The sequence below is a fragment of the Carcharhinus amblyrhynchos genome, chromosome 20 (genome assembly GCF_965287045.1).
Source record: "Carcharhinus amblyrhynchos chromosome 20, sCarAmb.v2.hapA, whole genome shotgun sequence".
NCBI lineage: Eukaryota > Metazoa > Chordata > Chondrichthyes > Carcharhiniformes > Carcharhinidae > Carcharhinus > Carcharhinus amblyrhynchos.
Genome location: NC_137343.1, coordinates 52,166,985 through 52,190,710, shown reverse-complemented (window position 1 = coordinate 52,190,710; position 23,726 = coordinate 52,166,985). Strand labels below are relative to the sequence as shown.

General features: G+C 45.7%; 1 protein-coding gene across 5 annotated transcripts in view; it reads left to right on the top strand.

Moving 5' to 3' along the window:
• The window catches only part of LOC145356032 (tRNA (32-2'-O)-methyltransferase regulator THADA), a 177,160-nt gene that overhangs the window by 123,626 nt on the left and 29,808 nt on the right, over positions 1–23,726 (top strand). For all 5 annotated transcript variants that reach the window (XM_080208620.1, XM_080208618.1, XM_080208617.1 and 2 more), the window contains exons 26-29: positions 55–296; positions 2,620–2,799; positions 10,420–10,680; positions 23,164–23,369. In XM_080208620.1, coding sequence (XP_080064746.1) covers positions 55–296; positions 2,620–2,799; positions 10,420–10,680; positions 23,164–23,369 — 889 coding nt within the window. The remainder of the gene's footprint in view (positions 1–54; positions 297–2,619; positions 2,800–10,419; positions 10,681–23,163; positions 23,370–23,726) is intronic.

The window sequence follows — 23,726 nt, the reverse complement described above, 5'->3', positions numbered from 1 at the left end:
GATCATCAGCAGGATTCACTGACAGAATCAATGTTTTTTAATTGGTATGCATAGAGTAACCTACAGAGTGTGTTATTGGAGGAGAAGCCGAGCTTGGACCTTTTAAAAAACTGGCTGGAGGCAATCGTGTTCCTGCAGGAAAAGCAATGGGAGTTGAAGTCGATGGCAATACCCGAAGACCTAGAAGAGCGACTGCGCTGCATTGAGATTCTATTGTGTAACATGGAAGTGGCAAAGTATGGACCCATTCTACACTGTCAGGCACTGCGTGTAGTGAGTCTGCTCCTGGCTGAGAGGTAAGGACATGGACTTTGCTGGTGGAATGTGACGTGGGGCAGAATGGTGTCTATCGATATAGTTCATCATCCCTGTAGTGAAGCTTGCTTCAAGTCTTTCACTATAACACTGGTGTGCAGTACTAGTGAGGACAGGGATTAAAAGGAATCTGAAACAGCTGCCTGACCAGATTTGCAATTTGTGTATTATGAGGAGGTTTCCTGAAGTCTCAGAACAATTGTGATGATTTTATGCTAAAGTTAAACATTTATTAAAACAAAAGGGAAAAAGTACACTTAAAATACAAGAATATCTTTGCACAGTTGACAGTACTTCTTAAACATTTCCAAAAAGATCAACTTAAACTCAGAGCTAAAGTCCTTTTTGATGGCATAGTCTTTATAAATTTTCTGATCTGTAAGATTCCAGTAATTTTATTGCACAATGTCCTGCTGCTCTGAGGGTGACAGCTAACTGGCTGTCCAGATCAGGCTTTGTCCCCACACTGTCATCTTTGCGATTTCACCTGTCACCACACACGGTCTTTAACGCTTTCATCGCTGTATTCACTTTTCAAAAAGCCACACAGCCTTAGTGTTCCACCCAGATTTGGTACCTTTACAATTGGCGAACTCCAGTTGCTCTAACTTGACTCTGAAGCATTAATTTAACTTTGTGTTCCACTTTATTTTACTGGATCATTTTACTGGATTCAATCTGGATGTTGTCTTATTGGAATGAAATCTCCATATCTACATCATGTATTGCCAAATGTGTTCTCCCCAGTTTATTCCACCCATAGATTTATGTGATGCAATTGCTCTTTCAAATCACTTGGATTTTTATCTGGAAGGTAACTTGGTGTTTCATTTAAATTTTTAAGCACTTCCTCTTTATCCAGTTCAATTCAAAGAAAGTTTCAGAAACTTCCACCTTAAGAACATAAGAAATAGGAGCAGGAGTAGGCCATCTAGCCCTTCGAGCCTGCCCCGCCATTCAATAAGATCATGGCTGATCTGTCGTGGCCCAGTTCCACTTTCCCGCTTTCTCCCCATAACCCTTAATCCCCTCTCTTATCAAAAACCCATCAACCCGCGTCTTAAAAATATTTAGCGAGGCAGCCTCCACCACTTCAACGGGCAGAGAATTCCAGAGATTCACCACCCTTTGAGTGAAGAAGTTCCTCCTCAACTCCGTTCTAAACCGCCTCCCCTTTATCTTGAGGCTGTGCCCCCTAGTCCTACTGTCTTTTTTGACCTTCACCTCCTTTACCTGATTCCTCACGACTATTTAGTTACCTCTCTATCAAAGTACTTTTTAAGCATATTTATATGACATATCTTCAGTTTTTTTTCTATCTGGGGTTCTTATCAAATAATTCATTTCATTTAGTTTCTTTTCAATCTGAAACCAGCAACAAAACCAAAACCTTTTCCCCAGCAATACAACTGTAATCCTCTGCTCTCTTTACCTGCCTGTGTCTTCATCACCTGCTGTTATAACTTTGAATGTTCTTTGTCTAGTTCACGTGCTCTGTTTAAACTTCCCCTGAATTTTTTCACATAATCCAGGAATGTGGTTTCTGAATTTTGACTGCCTAACTTCTCTTGATTTTGAGTTCTCCTCTCACCTCATAACCAGGGACTAATTCAAAACAACTAAATCCTGCTGAGTCACAGGAGCATCCCTACTAGTAAACAATAAGAATGAACTCTCTCAATCCCTGTCTTGTGGGTTGTCTTGACTATATGCCCTCATCATTGTCATCATTGAGTTTGATGCCGTCCCTCTGAAGCACCTTGTGATTCAGGGTGAGAAGCTGATGACTTCAGCTGGAGGAGGATGTGAGAGGAGGACACCAGGACAAACAGTCAGCAGCATCTTCAGGAGAACATGGGAAGAGCCCTTAGGGGATTTAGGCTAGTGGTAGAGCTGTACAATATTGGGATTGAGAGTGGAACCTAGACTGTTGTACTGGAGTACAGTGCTGGTGGGGAGAGATCTGTCACTGTGACACTGAGTATGATGGGGAGGGTAGGTCACTGTGTAACGCAGGAGGTAATACAGCTAGGGACTGGTCTGTCACTGTAACACTGGGAGTGCAGTACTGTGGGAATGGCTCTGTCACTGTCAAGGTGAACAGTCTTGTCAGGGACAGTTTTGTATCTGGTGCTGGGATGAATGTAAGTGAGTTAGTTGTTCACAGAAAATTATATAATCCATGTGACTCAAGGACTCCAAGCTTATGTCTTAACTTCTTTTTAATTTGAATGTTGCAATGAATGGATTAACCTTGGACAAGCATTAGTTTCTCCTGTCTCAGTTCTTCAATATTTGTTCCAGTTGCCAGGTTCTCTCTCCTGCCCTCCAGGTGCGTTGGGTTTCACTCCTGGAGCACTGTAGTGATCCGACATCCTGTGAGGTACTCCGTCTGGGTGCTGCTACGTCGCTTGTCCTGGCAGGGGTGAAGGTGATATCATGGGCATTGACAGCCTCTCTTGAACATGCATCACTAATTGTCAGGTAACGGTTCTGTGCCTCATTTACTCAATAGGATCTTTGTGAATGATCACCTTTGGTTGTATCAGAGAGTTTGGGTTAGATTAAGCATATAATCTCAGATAGCAGCAGATAAGTGATGTTGGCTGTGAGGCCACAACTGGAGCATTGTGTGCAGTTCTGGTCACTACATTATTGCTCTAAAAAGAGCGCAGAGGAGGTTTACAAGAATGTTGCTAGGCTAGAAAACTCTAGCTATGAGGAGAGATTGGACAGGTTATTTTCCTTGAAAGAAGAAAGGTTGAGAGATGACATAGAAGCATAGAACCCTACAGTGCAGAAAGAGGCCATTGGGCCCATCGAACCTGCACCGACCACAATCTCACCCAGGCCCTTCCCCCATATCCCTACATATTTATCCACTAATCCCTCTAATTTACGCATCTCAGGACACTAAGGGACAATTGAGGACATGATTGAGGTGTCCAAAATTATCTGCACTGGCTTTTCCCACCCCTCTTTTTCCCATGTTTCCATTTCACACATTGGCCTTAAAGTTCCCCAGGAGGATATTTATTGTACCTCTTTTGGGATATCAGTGAGGACTTCATCAAAGTGAGCATGAGACCTTTCCCTTACACCAAAATACTGCAGCGTATGATAGGTGCAATCATTGAGGCAGCTCAAGACCATGGGCACAGGAGATGAATCATCATAGAAAACTCAGAGTGTAGAAGGAGGCCATCTGGCCCATTGAGCTTGCACCAATCACAATCCCACCCAGACCCAATCCCCTCAAACCCATGCATCCACACTGCCAAAACCCCTGACACTATGGCCAATTTATCACGACCAATCATCCCAACCCACATACTTTTGTATAATGTCGGAGTGAGAACGACGGGTGGGTTTAGTGTTGGAGTGAGAATGGTGGGTGGGTTTACTGTTGGAGTGGGAATGACGGGTGGGTTTAGTATCGCAGTGAGAATGACGGGTGGGTTTAGTATCGCAGTGAGAATGACGAAGGGTTTAGTGTCAGAGTGGGAATGATGGAAGGGTTTAGTGTCAGAGTGGGAATGATGGGTGGGTTTAGTATCGCAGTGAGAATGACGAAGGGTTTAGTGTCGGAGTGGGAATGACGAAGGGTTTAGTGTCAGAGTGGGAATGATGGAAGGGTTTAGTGTCAGAGTGGGAATGATGGGTGGGTTTAGTATCGCAGTGAGAATGACGAAGGGTTTAGTGTCAGAGTGGGAATGATGGAAGGGTTTAGTGTCAGAGTGGGAATGATGGGTTTAGTATCGCAGTGAGAATGACGAAGGGTTTAGTATCGGAGTGGGAATGACGGAAGGGTTTAGTGTCGGAGTGGGAATGACGGGTGGGTTTAGTATCGGAGTGGGAATGACGGAAGGGTTTAGTGTCGGAGTGGGAATGATGGGTGGGTTTAGTATCGGAGTGAGAATGACGAAGGGTTTAGTATCGGAGTGGGAATGACGGAAGGGTTTAGTGTCGGAGTGGGAATGACGGGTGGGTTTAGTGTCGGAGTGGGAATGATGGGTGGGTTTAGTATCGGAGTGAGAATGACGAAGGGTTTAGTATCGGAGTGGGAATGACGGAAGGGTTTAGTGTCGGAGTGGGAATGACGGGTGGGTTTAGTATCGCAGTGAGAATGACGGGTGGGTTTAGTATCGGAGTGAGAATGACGAAGGGTTTAGTATCGGAGTGGGAATGACGGGTGGGTTTAGTATCGCAGTGAGAATGACGGGTGGGTTTAGTATCGCAGTGAGAATGACGGGTGGGTTTAGTATCGGAGTGGGAATGACGGAAGGGTTTAGTATCGCAGTGAGAATGATGGGTGGGTTTAGTATCGGAGTGGGAATGACGGACGGGTTTAGTATCGGAGTGGGAATGACGGGTGGGTTTAGTGTCGGAGTGAGAATGACGAAGGGTTTAGTATCGCAGTGAGAATGACGGGTGGGTTTAGTATCGCAGTGAGAATGACGGGTGGGTTTAGTATCGGAGTGGGAATGACGGGTGGGTTTAGTATCGGAGTGGGAATGACGGGTGGGTTTAGTGTCGGAGTGAGAATGACGGGTGGGTTTAGTATCGGAGTGGGAATGACGGGTGGGTTTAGTGTCGGAGTGAGAATGACGAAGGGTTTAGTATCGCAGTGAGAATGACGGGTGGGTTTAGTATCGGAGTGGGAATGACGGAAGGGTTTAGTATCGCAGTGAGAATGATGGGTGGGTTTAGTATCGGAGTGGGAATGACGGACGGGTTTAGTATCGGAGTGGGAATGACGGGTGGGTTTAGTGTCGGAGTGAGAATGACGAAGGGTTTAGTATCGCAGTGAGAATGACGGGTGGGTTTAGTATCGCAGTGAGAATGACGGGTGGGTTTAGTATCGGAGTGGGAATGACGGGTGGGTTTAGTATCGGAGTGGGAATGACGGGTGGGTTTAGTGTCGGAGTGAGAATGACGGGTGGGTTTAGTATCGGAGTGGGAATGACGGGTGGGTTTAGTGTCGGAGTGGGAATGACGGGTGGGTTTAGTATCGCAGTGAGAATGACGGGTGGGTTTAGTATCGGAGTGGGAATGACGGAAGGGTTTAGTATCGGAGTGGGAATGACGGGTGGGTTTAGTGTCGGAGTGAGAATGACGGGTGGGTTTAGTATCGGAGTGGGAATGACGGGTGGGTTTAGTATCGGAGTGGGAATGACGGGTGGGTTTAGTATCGCAGTGAGAATGATGGGTGGGTTTAGTATCGGAGTGGGAATGACGGAAGGGTTTAGTATCGGAGTGGGAATGACGGGTGGGTTTAGTATCGCAGTGAGAATGATGGGTGGGTTTAGTATCGGAGTGGGAATGACGGAAGGGTTTAGTGTCGAAGTGGGAATGACGGGTGGGTTTAGTATCGCAGTGAGAATGACGGGTGGGTTTAGTATCGCAGTGAGAATGACGGGTGGGTTTAGTATCGGAGTGGGAATGACGGAAGGGTTTAGTATCGGAGTGGGAATGACGGGTGGGTTTAGTATCGCAGTGAGAATGACGGGTGGGTTTAGTATCGGAGTGGGAATGACGGAAGGGTTTAGTATCGGAGTGGGAATGACGGGTGGGTTTAGTGTCGGAGTGAGAATGACGAAGGGTTTAGTATCGCAGTGAGAATGACGGGTGGGTTTAGTATCGCAGTGAGAATGACGGGTGGGTTTAGTATCGGAGTGGGAATGACGGAAGGGTTTAGTATCGGAGTGGGAATGACGGGTGGGTTTAGTGTCGGAGTGAGAATGACGGGTGGGTTTAGTATCGGAGTGGGAATGACGGGTGGGTTTAGTATCGGAGTGGGAATGACGGGTGGGTTTAGTATCGCAGTGAGAATGACGGGTGGGTTTAGTATCGGAGTGGGAATGACGGAAGGGTTTAGTGTCGGAGTGGGAATGACGGGTGGGTTTAGTATCGCAGTGAGAATGACGGGTGGGTTTAGTATCGGAGTGGGAATGACGGAAGGGTTTAGTATCGGAGTGGGAATGACGGGTGGGTTTAGTATCGCAGTGAGAATGACGGGTGGGTTTAGTATCGGAGTGGGAATGACGGAAGGGTTTAGTATCGGAGTGGGAATGACGGGTGGGTTTAGTATCGCAGTGAGAATGACGGGTGGGTTTAGTATCGGAGTGGGAATGACGGAAGGGTTTAGTGTCGGAGTGGGAATGACGGGTGGGTTTAGTATCGCAGTGAGAATGACGGGTGGGTTTAGTATCGGAGTGGGAATGACGGAAGCGTTTAGTGTCGGAGTGGGAATGACGGGTGGGTTTAGTATCGCAGTGAGAATGACGGGTGGGTTTAGTATCGGAGTGGGAATGACGGAAGGGTTTAGTATCGGAGTGGGAATGACGGGTGGGTTTAGTATCGGAGTGGGAATGACGGGTGGGTTTAGTATCGCAGTGAGAATGATGGGTGGGTTTAGTATCGGAGTGGGAATGACGGAAGGGTTTAGTATCGGAGTGGGAATGATGGGTGGGTTTAGTATCGGAGTGAGAATGACGAAGGGTTTAGTATCGGAGTGGGAATGACGGAAGGGTTTAGTGTCGGAGTGGGAATGACGGGTGGGTTTAGTGTCAGAGTGGGAATGACGAGTGGGTTTAATATCATACAGATGGATGTAACCAGGTACATAATAATTTGATTACGGAGAGATGGCTGCCGGGTAACCAAGGATGAGAACTGAATGTACCAGGGTATTCAGTATTTAGGAAGCACAGGCGTAAAGGAAAAGGTGATGGAGTGGCACTGCTGGTTAAAGAGGTAATTAACACAATTAGTGTGAAAGGATATTGGCTCTGACAATGTGGATTCTGCATAGCTTGAGTTGAGAAATATCAATGGGCAACAAACATTAGTGGGTGTCATACAGTGGTGATTTTGGGAATAACATTAAACACAAATTAGAGATGTATGTGATAAGGGAATATTGGTGATCATGGGTGATTTTAATCTGCACATTGATTGGGCAAATCAAATTAGCCACAGTGCTGTAGAGGAGGAATTCTTGAAGTGTATGCAGGATGGTTTTCTTGACCAATATGTGGAGGAACCAACTGGAGAGCAGGTCATCTTCGACTAGGTACTGTGTAATGAGAAGGGAAGCATTGCCAATCCAGCTGTACCAGACCCCTTGGGGATGAGCAATCACAACGTGATAGAATTTTATATCAAGATGGAGACTGAAGAAGTTGATTCAGAGACTAGGGAGCTGAATCTCAATAGAGGAAACAATGAGGATATGAGGTGTGAATCGGCCTTGTTAGATTGGGGGGAGTTACTTAGAGGGATGCCAGTAGATAGACAATGGCAAACATTCCAGGAACGCATGGGGGAACTGCAGCAACTGTTTATTCCTGTCTGGCACAAAAGCAAAATGGGTAAGAGGGCAAATCCATGGCTTACAATGGAAATTAGAGAGTGTGTCTGATCTAAGGAAGAAGCACACAGATTGGCCAAGAAAAGTAATAGATCTGAGGATAGGGAGCAGGTTACAATTCAGCAACAAAGGACTAAAGGATTGATTAAGAAGGGGAAAATACAGTACATAAGTAAGCTTGCAGGGAACATGAAGATTGACACTAAGAAGTTCTATAAATAGAAATCATAGAAACCCTACAGTGCAGAAAGAGGCCATTTGGCCCATCGAGTCTGCACCGACCACAATTCCACCCAGGCCCTATCCCCATATCCCCACATATTTACCTGCTAATCCCTCTAACCTACACATCCCAGGACACTAAGGGACAATTTAGCATGGCCAATTAACCTAACCCACATATCTTTTGGACTGTGGGAGGAAACCGGAGCACCTGGACGAAACTCACGCGGACATGGGGGGAATGTGCAAACTCCATGCAGACAGTGACCCAAACTGGGAATCAAACCCAGTCCCCGGAGCTGTGAAGCAGCAGTACTAACCACTGTGCTACCCCAAATATGTGAAGAGAAAGAGGTTGACGAAGTCCGCTTCAGATAGAAATGGTGGGATGTATAGTAGGGGACAAAGAAATGGCTGAGCAACTGAATATGTACTTTGGTTCTGTCTCCACAAAAGAGGACAGAGATCAGATACCAGAAATGCTAAAGAATGCAAGATTAAGTGAGAGAGAGGAACTGAGGGAAATAATTATTAGTAGAGCAATGGTGCTGGGAAAATTGATAGTATTGAAGGCAATAATTCCCCAGGGTCTGATAATCTACATCCCAGAGTACTTAAGCAAGTGGCTGTAGAAATAGTGGATGCATTGGTGGTCATGCAGGATTCTACAGACTCTGGAATAGTCCCTGCAGATTGGAGGGTGGCTAATGTCACTCCAATAAAAAAGGAGGTAGAGAGAAAACAGGGAATTATAGACCCTTAATATTGGTAGTGGGGAAAATTCTCAAATCCCTTATCAAGGACTTTATAGCAGAGCATTTAGCAAGCAGTGGCAGGATCAGACAGAGTCAGTATGGATTTATGAAAGGGAAATCACGCTTGACAAATCTAATGGAATTCTTTGAAGATGTAACTAGTAGAGTTGATAGGGGGGAACCAGGGGATGTAGTATATTTGGACTTTCAGAAAGTGTTTGACAAAGTTCTGCATAAAAGGTTATCATGCAAGATGAAAGTGCATGGTGTTGGGGGAAGTGTATTGAGATGGATAAAAAACTGGTTGGCAGAGAGGAAACAAAGAGTAGGAATTAATGGGTCCTTTTCAAATTGGCAGGCAGTAACTAGTGGGGTGCCACAGGGATCAGTGCTGGGACGCCCAACTATTTACAATATATATTAATGATGAGGGAACAAAATTAAACATCTCAAAGTTTGCAGATGATGTCAAGTTGAGTAGGAGGATGAACTGTGACAAGGATGCAGAGATTCTTCCGAATGATCTGGACAGGTTGGGTGATTGGGCAGATGCAGTACAATTTGGATAATTGTGAAGTTATTCACTTGAGAAGGAAAAACAAGAAGGCAGATTACTAACTAAATGGCTGTAAATTAGGAGCAGGGAGTGTGCAGCAGGACCTGGGTGTCCTTGTGCACCAGTCACTGAAGGTAAGCATGTAGGTGCAGCAGGCGGTAAAGAAGGCAGATGGTATGTTGGCCTTTATTGCGAGTACAGGAGCAGGAATGTGTTGTTGCAATTATCCAGGACTTTGGTGAGGCCACGCCTGGATTATTGTGTGCAGTTTTGGTCTCCTTTTCTGAGGAAGGATGTTCTTGCTCTCGAGGGAGTGCATCAAAGGTTTACCAGGCTGATTCTGGGGATAGTGGGACTGGTACGAGGAGAGATTGATTAAATTATGATTGTTTTCACTGGAGTTCAGACGAATGAGGGGGCTTCTCATAGAGACTTATAAAATTCTAACAGGTCTAGACAGGGCAGATGCAGGGAGGATATTCCTGATGGTGGGGGAGTCCAGAACCAGGTCTGATGATTCATGGTAGACCATTTAGGACGGAGGTGAGGAGACATTTCTTCACCCAGAGAGTGGTGAGCCTGTGGAATTCATTACCACAGGAAGTAGTTGATGCCAAAACATTGGATTTATTCAAGAGACAGCTGGATAGAGCACTTGGGGTGAATGGGATCAAAGGTTACGGGGAGAAAGCAGGATTAGACTATTGAGTTGGATGATCAGCCATGATCATAATGAATGGTGGAGTGGACTCAAAGGGCCAAATGGCCTCCTCCTGCTCCTGTCTTCTATGTTTCTATGTTAAGAGCATTCCAAAAACTCACCACCCTCTGAGAGAATAAATTGCTCATCATCTCTGTTTTAAATAATCCAAAAGGCAGGGAAGTGGAGTTAGGATGAGATGGAGATCAGCTATGATGATGATGAATGGCAGAGCAGGTTTGAAGGGTTGAATGGCCTCTCCCTGCTCCTATCTTTGTTTCTCTATCGGAGTCTGAATGACAGATGGGTTTAATATTGGAGTCTGAATGATGGGTGGTTTAATTATCAGAGTGAGAATGAGGTGGCAGTTAGTGGTTAATGTGAGACTGAATGGCGTTGAGTTCCTCATCCTGTTTATTTGCTTTAATTTGGGGGAATGCAGTTGTAACTGATGTTGCATTCACCTGACAGACTGCCTGTGATTTTTCTGATTATTCAGGATAATAAATGGAGGAATCTGCTTGCTGCAAGATCAGGATCCAAGAGTGAGGACACAAGCTGCCAAGTTCGCCACTCGCATATACCTGTTATCTAACAGCAGTGAGGAGTTAACTCACTTTCAGAGTAATAGAGCTCTGATATCTCTACTTAACTTCCTGGTGCAGAATTGCTGCGACTGGAAGGAAACCTTTGAAGTTCTGATGCTGCATGTGCCAGCTCCAGACGTGGCTGGAATCCTGGTAAAATTGGAGAGCGAGGAGTAAGTCTGGCTTTATTCATCATGTAGCCTATTTCAGCAGACTACAAACTGCTTCCCAGCTAGACCTGATCCTTGAACCAGAGATTAATTTTGTCCCACAAATCTCAGGAGGAGTCAGTACCCATCTAGAAGAGGATGATTGAGCCTAATCTGGCCATCCTGAAGCCTCTCTCAAACCTCTTGGGTATAGAGTCTTGCTAGACAACAATCGACCCTGTCTCTACTTGCTGTGCCAGTCACAGAATTGGCCCTATTCTCTAACTCAGTGGTACACAGAATAAGGATCAAAGGAAAAGCAGCTGATGTAAGCTAATAGACCACTCAGAGCTACTCCGCCATTCACTAAGATCAATGACTGATCATCATCACCTACCCTTTCCTACCTTATCCCCATATCGCTTGGAGTCCAAATATCTAGCAACCTCAGTACTCAATAACCAGTCAGCCATAAGCCTCTGGAGTAGGGCGTTTCAACACAACTCTTTGGGTGAATACATTTCTCCTCATTCTTGGCCGAAATAGCCAACCTCTTATTTTAACTTCAGACACTCTAGCAAAGGAAACAGCTTCTCAATATACAGCTTGTAAAGCTTCTAAATATTCTCAATGTTTCAATGAGATTACCTTTCATTCTTTTAAACTCTAAGAGTTTAACAAAGAACGGTACAGCACAGAAACAGACCCTTCGGCCCTCCAAAAACTGTGCTGACCACATTTACCTATTTAAACCAACTACTTGTATCTCTGTATTCCCCCTTTATTCATATGACTGTCAAGATAAGTCTTAAATGTGGCTAATATAACTGCCTCAAACTTGGCAGTGCATTCCAGGCCCCTGCCCCTCCATTAAACCTTTCCCCTCTTGTCTTGAACTTGTGCCCCCTTGTAATTGTCATTTCTGCCCTGGGGAAAAGCTTCCAACTCTTTACCCTATCTATACCTCTTATTTTATAAACTTCTATCAGGTCGCCCCTCAGTCTTTGTTTTTCCAGGGACAGCAATCCCAGTTCATTCAATCTCTCCTCATAGCTAATACCCTCCATACCAGGCAACATCCTGATAAACTTTTTCTGCACTCTCTCCAAAGCCTCCATGCCCTTCTAGTGGTGCGGTGACCAGAATTGGACACAGTATTCCAAATGTGGCCCAACCAACATTTTATACAACTGTAACATAATTTGCCAATTTGTATACTTGATGCCTGTCTGATAAAGGCATGCTTTCGTCACCACTTTTTTCACCTGTGCTGCCACTTTTAAGGATCTGTGGACCTGTACTCCCAGATCTCTGTGTGTCTATGATTGCTCTGATTGTTCTGCTGTTTATTTTATAGCTCCCACCTGAATTGAATCTGTCAAAGTGCATCATCTCGCATTTGTCCAGGTCAAATTCCATCTGCCATTTCTCCGCCCAATTTTCCAGCCTGTCTATATCCTGCTGTATTCTCTGACAATCTTCGTCACTATCCACAACTCCGCCAATCTTAGTATCATCTGCAAACTTGCGAATCAAACCTGCTATGTTTTCGTCCAAGTCATTTCTATATATTACAAACAGCATAGGTCCCAGCACTGATCCCTGAGGAACATCACTAGTTACAGACCTCTATTCAGAAAAACATCTTTCCATCTGATCCTGTCTTCTTTGGCCAAGCCAGTCCTGAATCCACCTAGTTAGTTCACCACTGATCCCATGAGAGTTAATCTTTTTCACCAGCCTGCCATGAGGGACATTGATTGTCGAATGCCTTACTAAAGTCCATGTAGATAACATCCACAGCCCTCCCCTCGTCAATCATTTTTGTTGCTTCCTCAAAAAACTCAATTAAATCAGTGAGACATGACCTCCCATGTACAAAACCATGCGATCTATCGCTAACAAGACCATTCAGTTCCAAATGTATATAGATCCTATTCCTAACAATCTTCTCCAACAGTTTCACTATCACTGATGTCAAGCTCACTGGCCTATAATTACCCGGGTTATCCTTGCTATTCTTAAATAACGGGACAACATTGGCTATCCTCCAATCCTCTGGGACCTCACCACTGGCCAATGAAGAAACAAGGCCCAGCAATTAGTTAGAGGCCCAGCAATTTCATCTCTTGTCTCCCTCAGTAATCTGGGATAGATGCCATCTGGCCCTGGGGATTTGTCTACCTTAATGCTTTTTAATTCACCTAACACTTCCTCCCTCGTAATGACAATTTGCTCTAAAGGGTTTACATACCCCTCCGAAACACCATCAATCGACATGTCCCCCTCCTTTGTGAATATCGATGCAAAGTTCTGTTTAGAATCTCAACCACTTCCTTTGGTTCTACATATAATTTCCCTCCTTTGAACTGAAGTGGACCAACTCTTTCTCTAGCCACCTTGTTGTTCCTAATATACGTATAAAATGCCTTGGGATTCTCCTTAATCCTGTCTGCTCGGGAAATTTCATGACCCTTCTTGCCCTCCTAACTCCCTGTTTGAGCTCTCTTCTACTTTCCCTGTATTCTTCAAATGCTTCATCTGTTTTAATTGCCTAGACTTTATGTATGCATCCTTTTTCTTCTTGACTAGACTCACAATTTCCCTGCTCATCCATGCTTCCTGAATCCTGCCTTTCCTGTCCTTCCTTTTCATAGCCACATGCCTGTCCGATCAATTGCTCCTTAAAAAACTCCCATATATCAAATATGGATCAAATACAGCTGTAAATCCAGATCCTGCCTAATCCGGTTGTAGTTAGCCTCCCCCCAGTTTAGCACCTTAACCCTAGGACAACTCTTGTCCTTTTCCATGAGTGTCCAAAAGCTTACGGAATTGTGGTCACTGTTTGCCACGTGGTCCCCCGCTGCAACTTTGATGACCTGGGCAGGCTCATTCCCTAGAACTAGGTCCAGTATAGCCCCTTCTGTAGTCAGACTATCCACATCTTATTCCAAAAAGCCAACCTTAACAAATTCTTCACTATCTGAACCCTTAGCCCCTAAGGGATTTCCAGTCAGTACGAGGAAAGTCTCCCACAGTAACAACTCTATTATTTCTACGGCTGTCCAGAATCTGCTTACATATCCATTCCATAACTTCCTGTGGGCTGTTGGGAGGCCTGTAGTGCACCCCCCTTCAGAATGACTGCTCCCTTCCTGTTTCTGAGTTCTACCCACAGTATTTTGTTACATGATTCTTCCAAGATGTCCTCCCTCTGTACAGCTGTAATATATTCCCTAAGAAATATTGCAACTCCCCCCACCTCTTTTACCTTCCCCTCTGACTCGCCTAAAACATTTATATCCCGGAATATTTAGCTGCCAGTCCTGTCCCTCTTTTAACCAAGTCTCTGTTATTGCAACCACATCCAAGTTCCATGCAAGGATCAAGGCTCTGAGTTCATCTGTCTTACATGTTATACTCCTTGCACTCCAGACCTCAGGGCCCCAGTCTGCTCTTCCTCTTAACTAGCCTCGCCTTCATTCTGGTGCAGTCTATTCTGTTTCTTTTGCAAATCTCTTTAAATCTATGCCTTCTCATTCTTGATCCACTATGAGTGGGAGTAGTTTCTCCTTATTTATCCAGCCCCCTCATGATTTTGAACACCTCTATCAAATCTCCTTTTAGCCTTCTCTCCAATAAGAACAGTCCCACCTTCTCCAATCTATCCTCATAACAGAAATTTCTCATCCCTGGAACCATTCTCTTCTGCACTCTCTCCAATGCGTTTACGTCCTTCTGTAGTGTGATGCCCAGAACAGTGTACAAGATGACAGGACAGGAACTGCTCTGGCTCCTGTCCTGTCACCTTCAATAATCAATGCACATAAATACCCAGCTCCCTCTGCTCCTGTAATGCCTTACGAATTGTACTCCATATTTTATATTGTGTCTCCATGTTCTTCCGACCAAAATGCATCATCTCACACTCCTCATTGAACTCCATCTGCCACCTATCCGCCCATTCCATCAACTTGTCCATGTCTTTTTGATGACTGTCCTCCTCACAGTTTGCAATACTTCCAAGTAGTGGGTCATTTGCAAACTCTGAAATTGTCCCCTGCACACCAAGATCAAGATCATTAATATTAATCAGGGAAAGTAAAAGGACCCAACACCAACCCCTGGGGAACTCCATTACAAATCTTCCTCCAGCCCAAAAAATATCCAGTGACCGTTCCTCTCTGCTTCCTATCATTCCATCAATTTAGTTTCATGTTGCTGCTATAAGTTGAGCTACTACTTTTTTCAGATGTCAGTTGTGTGGCCCTGTATCAAATGCTTTCTGAGAAACCATGCACACTCATCAATGCTCTCATTACCTCCTTAAAAACTCCAGCAATTTACACAATTTCCCCTTTAGAAATCCATGCTGGCTCTTTCTACTCAGCCTACATTTTTCCATGTTAATATTAATTCTATCCCAAATAATTGTTTCTCAAAGCTTGCTCACCACTGCTGTTAAACTGACTGCTCTGTAATTTCTGGGCTATCCTTAGAACTTTTTCTGAACAAGTATGGAACATTTACAATTCTCCAGTCCTCTGGCACCTCCCCTGAGTCTGGAGAAATCTGGGAAATTATGACCAGCGTTCCTGCAATTTCCATTCTCACTTCCTTCAATATTCTTGGTTGCATCTCATCCGGTCCCAGTGTCTTGTCAGCTTCCAGCATGACAGTCTATTCAACGCTTCCTCCTTATCAATTCTTGACCCTTCTGGGGACAGAGTTCCCTCATCTGTCCTGGGTAGAATCTACCTCCTTGATAAAGACAGATGCAAAGTCTAAATTTAACACCTCACCCCTGCCTCCATGTGTAAATCTCCTTTTAGATCCCTAATCAGCTCTACTGCTCCTTTTACCACTCTTACTATTTATATTCCTATAGTAGACTTTGGGATTTCCCCTTTACGTTGGCTGCCAGTCTTTTCTTCATTTCCCCAATGTGTTTTTCACCTCTCCTGTGAACCTTCTGTATTCCTCTTGGTTCTCAATTCTATTTTCATCCTGACACCTGTCATAAGCAAACCTTTCTGATTTGAAAGTTGTTCAGCTACAGTTTTTCCTGCTAACCTTTTGTTCTAGTTTAACCAGCTCTGATCATTGAAACTCAGCTCTCCCCAGTTAATTATTCTCACTCTGGATTGCCTATTATTCTTTCTGTCATCATCCTAAACAAAGAACGACACAGCACGGGAAACAGGCCCTTTGGCCCAACGAGCCCGCGCCGCCAGCTTAACAATGTGTTTTTCCTCCTCCACCCTTGACCCATGTCTATGCTTATGGTACCCCCATTGGAAACCAGATTAAGGGGAGAATAATTTAGGGACAATTTGTTACACCAATCAGCCTAAGAGCACACCTTACAATAATCACCACGTCCTAAATATTCCCCCACTGACACTTAATTTTCTTGGCCCACCCCATTCCCAAAAACCAGGTCCAACAGACAATCCTTTCTTGTTGGACTGGACACATACAGCTATAGAAAATTTTCCTGAACACTACCTAGGAATGTTATCTCCGCTCACACTCCCACTGCTCCAGTCTACCTTTGAGTAATTAAAGTCCTCCATTATAATGTCTCTGTAATGTTTGCATCTCTCTGTAATTTCCTGACAGGTTTGTTCCTCTACACCCTTCTCACTATTCGTCTGTAGACCACACTGAGCAATATCAATGAACCCTTTTCGTTCCTTGGCTCTAGACAAATAGATTCTGTCCTTGAGCCCTTTGGGACACCCTCTCCCTCCAGCAATGCGATGTGCTGGTTAACCAATACCACTCCCTTCCCCCTTTCTTTCTTTCCTGTCTTTTCTGAATATCTTGTGGCCAGGAATGTCTAACACCCAGTCTTGGCCTTCCTTGAACCAGGTCTCTGTTATCATCACAACATCATGTTTCCAAATCGCAATTCACACTTTTAACTCCCCAATCTTATTTACTAAACATTCTCAAATCTCTTCAATTTAAAAAGGATTAATGAATGAATGATGTTGCAGAAGTAAATGTGATTTTGCAAAGAACTGACAGTAACTTCATTTTGATGCTGGGTCCGTGAATCCTGACAGGAAATAAGCTGGGTCCATATTGCTTATATAAAGAATAAAGAAACTTACAGCACAGGAACAGACCTTTCAGCCCTCCAGGCCTGTACCGACCCTGCTGCCCGACTGAACTAAAAACTCTCAGCCTTCCGGGGACCCTATCCCTCCATTCCCACCCTCTTCATGTATTTATCAGGACGCCCCTTAAAAGCCACTATCATACCTGATCCACTACCTCCCCCGGCAGGGAATTCCAGGAATCCACCACTCTCTGTGCAAAAAAAACTTGCCTCGTACATCTCCTTTAAACCTTACCCCTTGCACCTTAAACTGATGCCCCTAGTAATTGATTCTTCCACCCTGGGAAAAACCTTCTGACTATCCACTCTGTCCATACCCCTCATAATCTTGTAGACTTCAATCAGGTCGACCCTCAACTCCATCATTCCAGTGAGAACAAACCAAGTTTCTCCAACCTCTCCTCATAGCTAATGCCCTCCATACCAGGCAACATCCTGGTAAATTTTTTCCAAAGCTTCCAAGTCCTTCTGGTAGTGTGGTGACCAGAATTGAACACTATGTTCCAAGTGCGGCCTAACTGAGGTTCTATAAAGCTGCAACATGACTTGCCAATTTTTAAACTCAGTGCCCCGGTCGATGAAGGCAAGCATGCCGTATGCCTTCTTGACTACCTTCTCCATCTGCATTGCCACTTTCTGTGACCTGTGTACCTGTATACCCAGATCCTCTGTCTACCAATACTCTGAAGGTTTCTGCCATTTACTATATATTTCCCATCTGTATTAGATCTTCCAAAATGCATCAACTCACAGTTGTCTGGGTTAAACTCCATCTGCCACCTCCAAAGATGGTGGCTGCACGTGCAAATACAAATGCATGGCATTGGCAGCTTTAAATAGAATTAATGTACAATTAGCAACCCTGACACAGTCCTCCCAGACTGGATTCACCCTGTTTCATTGCAAACCACTTCCTTATTCTTACACTCCCATTCCTTTGCAATAAAGCTGATATTCTCAATGCTGCTGTACCTACATAGCAGCTTTCAGTAATGGATGCAACAGGCCACTCTGCTTCTTCAAAACACTAACATTTACTAGCCTCCCACATATTCTGCTTTTTCATCTTCCTGCCCAGATTCCCTTCCTTGCATTATTCTCCATCATCCACCTTCTTCTCCACTCAATTAACTTGTCTGTTTCAAATCCAGAAGCTTCCTTACATCCTCCTCACAGCATATGTTCCCACCTAGCCTTGAATTGTCAGCAAACTTGGGTATATTACACTGAATTCACCAACTAGGGCGTTGATATGGATTGTACACAGTTGAGGCTCCAAATGGCCCAAACAGCAGCCAGCATAATCAAGGACCCCACACACACCGACATTCTCTCTTCCACTTTCTTCCCTCGGGGAAAAAGATACAGAAGTCTGAGATCATGTACCAATCGACTCAAGAACAGCTTCTTTCCTGCTGCCATCAGACTTTTGCAAGGACCTACCTTGCATTAAGATGACCTTTCTCTACACCCTAGCTATGACTGTGACACTACATTCTGCACTCTCTCTGTTCCTTCTCTATGAACAGTATGCTTTGCCTTTATAGTGCTCAAGAAACAATGCCTTTCACTGTATAATGATACACGTAACAATAATAAATCAATCCCTGTGGAAAATCCCCCTGTGTATTACTGTTGGAGAGTGCACAGGGGTAGTGCTGAGGGCGGTGCCAGGATACTGCCCAGGCAGGTCCCTCTGCCCCCTGTACACACCCGTGTGTCTCCGGCAGGTCCTGCTTGCCAGGTACATATCAAGGGGAACCTGTTATGATTCACATAATAAGTCTCACTACACCAGGTTAAAGTGCAACAAGTTTATTTGTAGGAAACGCCACTAGCTTTCAGAACTGGCTGTTCCTTGGTCAGGTGGGTGGGAGTTCTGATCACAAACAGGGCATATAAAGACACAAACTCAATTTACATGAATAATGATTGGAACGTGAGTCTTTACAGCTAATCAAGTCTTAAAGGTACAGTCAGTGAGAGTGGAGAGAGCATTAAACCCAGGTTAAAAAGATGTGTATTGTTTCCAGACAGGAAAGTTAGTGAGATTTTGCAAGTCTAGGCAAGTTTTGGGGGGGGTTACAGATAGTGCGACATGAACCCAAGATCCCTGTTGAGGCCGTCCTCATGTGTGTGGAACTTGGCTATCAGTCTCTGTTCAGTGACTCTGTGCTGTCGTGTGTTGTGAAGGCCGCCTTGGAGAACACTTACCCGAAGGTCAGAGGCTGAATGCCCGTGACCTCTGAAGTGTTCGCCAACAGGAAGGGAACAGTCTTGCCTGGTGTTTGTCGAGCGATGTTCATTCATCCATTGTCGTAGCGTCTGCATGGTCTTCCCAATGTACCATGCTTCGGGACATCCTTTCCTGCAGCGTTTCAGGTAGACAACATTGGCTGAGTTGCAAGAGTATTTACCGTGTACCTGGTGGATGATGTTGTCACGTGAGATGATGGCATCCGTACCGATGATCCGGCATGTCTTAGAGACGTTGCTGTGACAGGGTTGTGTGGTGCCATGGTCACTGTTCTCCTGAAGGCTGGGTAGTTTGCTGCGAACAATGGTCAAGAAAAATAATAAGTCTGAGTATTGGGAGTAGGTTACAATTCAGCAACAAGTTCCATCCCACCATCAGACTCACCATGGATATTCTCCGGAATCGGTTACGTTCTTGGACACATGCATCTCCATCAAGGACGGTCACCTCAGCACCTCACTGTACAGCAAGTCCACGGATAACCTCACAATGCTCCACTTCTCCAGCTTCCACCCTAAACATGTTAAAGAAGCCATCCCCTATGGACAGGCCCTCCGTATACACAGGATTTGCTCAGATGAGGAGGATCGCAAAAGACGCCTCCGGACGCTGAAAGTGCCCTTACAAGAACAGGATATGGCGCTCGACTCATCGATCGACAGTTCTGACGCGCCACAGTGAAAAACCGCACTGACCTTCTCAGAAGACAAACACGGGACGTGGTGGACAGAGTACCCTTCGTCGTCCAGTACTTCCCCGGAGCGGAGAGGCTACAACATCTCTGGAGCTTCAACATGTCATTGACGAAGACGAACATCTTGCCAGGGCCATCCCCACACCCCCACTTCTTGCCTTCAAACAACCGCACAACCTCAAATGGACCATTGTTCGCAGCAAACTACCCAGCCTTCAGGAGAACAGTGACCACAACACCACACAACCCTGCCACAGAAACCTCTGCAAGACATGCCGGATCATCGACATGGATACCATCATCTCACGTGAGAATACCATCCACCAGGTACACGGTGAATACTCTTGCAACTTGGCCAAAGTTGTCTATCTGATGCGCTGCAGGAAAGGATGTCCTGAAGCATGGTACATTGGGGAGACCATGCAGATGCCATGACAACGGATGAATGAACATCGCTCGACAATCACCAGGCAAGACTGTTCTCTTCCTGTTGGCGAACACTTCAGCAGTCATGGGCATTCGGCCTCTGACCTTCGGGTAACCGTTCTCCAAGGCAGCCTTCAGGACACATGACAGCGCAGAGTCGCTGAGCAGAAACTGATAGCCAAGTTCCACACACATGAGGTCGGCCTCAAGCGGGATCTTGGGTTCATGTCACACTAACTGTAACCCCCATGACTTGCCTGGATTTGCAAAATCTCACTAACTTTCCTGTCTGGAGACAATACACATCTCTTTAACCTGTGCTTAAAGCTCTCTCCATTCACACTGTCTGTACCTTTAAGACTTGATTAGCTGTAAAGACTCACATTCCAATCATTATTCATGTAAATTGAGTTTGTGTCTTTGTGCCTTGTGATCAGAACTCCCACCCACCTGATAAAGGAACAGCCAGTTCCGAAAGCTAGTGGTGTTTGCTACAAATAAACCTGTTGAACTTTAACCTGGTGTTGAGAGCCTACTTACCCCAGTTCAACACCGGCCTCGCCACATTGTGATTCACATGAACAGACAATTTAATGAGGTGGAACAATCGGGCATAAAGACCTGATAATACTTAAATATTTTCAAATGAGGATCCCAATGACAAGATGCCCATTACATTGTCAGCGGGGGGGCAGGGGGAAATCACAGTGGGAAATCCTGCCAACCCCCGATGGCATCTGCATGGTCTCCCCAGTGTACCATGCCTCGGGACGTCCTTTGCTGCAGTGCATCAGGTAGACAACGTTGGCCGAGTTGCAAGAGTATGTACCGGGTGTACGGTATTCTCACGTGAGATGATGGTATCCATGTCGATGATCCAGCATGTCTTGCAGAGGTTGCTGTGGTAGGGTTGTGTGGTGTTGTGGTCACTGTTCTCCTGAAGGCTGGGTAGTTTGCTGCGGACAATGGTCTGTTTGAGGTTGTGCGGTTGTTTGAAGGCAAGTAGTGGGGGTGTGGGGATGGCCCTGGTGAGATGTTTGTCTTCATCAATGACATGTTGAAGCTCCGGAGATGTTGTAGCCTTTCCGCTCCGGGGAAGTGCTGGACGATGAAGGGTACTCTGTCCACCGTGTCCTGTGTTTGTCTTCTGAGGAGGTCAGTGCAGTTTTTCACTGTGGCGCGTCAGAACTGTCGATTGATGAGTCGAGCATGGGATTGTTTGCCCTCATCACTGATCCCGACCCTGAAAACGGGAGCGGAGAATCCCGCCAGTGTCCCCTTATTTACAGGAACAAAACAGTCAATAATAGTTTCTCCTCAAATACTCTGAAAATGGTTCACATCTGTTCAATCTCCTTGTAGTTTTTTCTATTCAAATCCCAGGATAAGTGAACATCCTTTTCCTGGTCACAGAATGTGCCCCATTGTGTTCCAGTCCTATCCCACTCCCAGCGCATGTGGAAACCTGGCCCAAGAGCATTAAAACTCAGTCTCCTTACCACTCTAGAACTTTGATAAAGCCTTGCGTTCTCACTCACACTCACCCACTCCATAAGACCATGAGACACAGGAGCAGGATTAGGCCACTAAGCCCATCGAGTCTGCCCCGCCATTTAATCATGGCTGGTAGTTTTCTCATCCCCATTCTCCTGCACTCACACTCATGTTCACAATCTCGCCCTCACGCACTCACTCTTTTACTGTCCCCTACTTCTGGGTGACCACTGAACTACAGTCTCACTGAACCTGTTGTGTGTCGGCAAATCTAAGTGTTAAAGGAAGTCTCAAACAATGACAGGTGGATTTAGTAGCTGGGAGCTCCTCTTGTTAAAGAACATAAGAACATAAGAAATAGGAGCAGGAGTAGGCCATCCAGCCCTTTGAGCCTGCCCCGCCATTCAATAAGATCATGGCTGATCTGTTGCTGCTCAGTTCCACTTTCCCGCCCTCTCCCCATAACCCTTAATCCCCTCTCTTATCAAAAACCCATCAACCCGCGTCTTAAAAATATTTAGCGAGGCAGCCTCCACCACTTCAACGGGCAGAGAATTCCAGAGATTCACCACCCTTTGAGTGAAGAAGTTCCTCCTCAACTCCATTCTAAACCGCCCTCCCCTTTATCTTGAGGCTGTGCCCCCTAGTCCTATTGTCTTTTTTGAGCGGGAAGAGTCTCTCCACCTCTATCCTATCCATCCCATTCATCATCTTATACGTCTCAATGAGATCTCCCCTCATTCTTCTAAACTCTAACGAGTACAAGCCCAGTTTATTCAGCCTCTCCTCATAGCTCAACCCCCTCAACTCCGGTATCAGCCTAGTAAACCTCCTCTGCACTCCCTCCAAGGCCAAAATATCTTTGCGCAGGTGCGGCGCCCAAAAATGCACACAGTACTCCAGCTGCGGCCTCACCAATGCCCTATACAGCTGCAGCAAGACCTCCCTACTTTTATATTCAATCCCCTTCGCGATGAAGGCCAGCATCCCATTCGCCTTCCTGACCACCTGCTGCACCTGCAGGCTGGGTTTTTGCGACTCATGCACAAGGACCCCGAGGTCCCTCTGCACCGTCGCCTGCTGCAGTTTTTCGCCCCGTAAGTAATAGTCCTTCCTACCATTATTCCTACCAAAGTGGTTCAGCAGTTCCCTCTTCTGGAAACAAGGATGGGTGGCTACAGGTTCCGTGGCTTTTATCTATTTGTTCCCAAATGGTGATTCTTCCAGTCTGAGTTCAGGCACTGATTGGGAATGTTGTGGGGAGCGTTGTGAGGAGTGATGCACCTACCCTAGCTCAGCAACCTACTGAGACACTTCCAGCTGAGTCAATGCAGCAGGAAGCTGAAGGCAGCCAGTCTGCTCTGCCTTGTGTCTGAGCTGCTGAGACTTAGAGAGAGAGGCTGAATATGTGTTTTGCTCCTTCATTCACTGATTCTGTATAAGGACACGGTTGGTTGGGCTCCAGGACTCGGATCACAGATACTAATAAATGCCATTGCATTCCAGAGCTGCTCGCCCACACAAGAAGGATGTACCGAATGTCTTTGCTGAACCGACTGCCTTTGCTAGACTCTTGCTGCCATTCCTCCTCCAAATCGTGGAAAGATTGGGGAGCTCTGCAGCCTCTCACAAATGGCTGAAGGCCTGGGCCACAGACAACCACGCTGACATTGTCAGGAATGTGGATCACCTTAAACACAGTGCGATCCAAGGTCAGAACATTCAATCCCTTCACACACTGGGCCACACACTGTCCTTTCACACACTGGGACACTGGGCCACACACTGTCCTTTCACACACTGGGACACTGGCTCACACACTGTCCTTTCACACACTGGGACACTGGCTCACACACTGTCCTTTCACACACTGGGACACTGGGCCACACACTGTCCTTTCACACACTGGGACACTGGGTCACACACTGTCCTTTCACACACTGGGACACTGGGTCACACACTGTCCTTTCACACACTGGGACACTGGGTCACACACTGTCCTTTCACACACTGGGACACTGGGTCACACACTGTCCTTTCACACACTGGGACACTGGGTCACACACTGG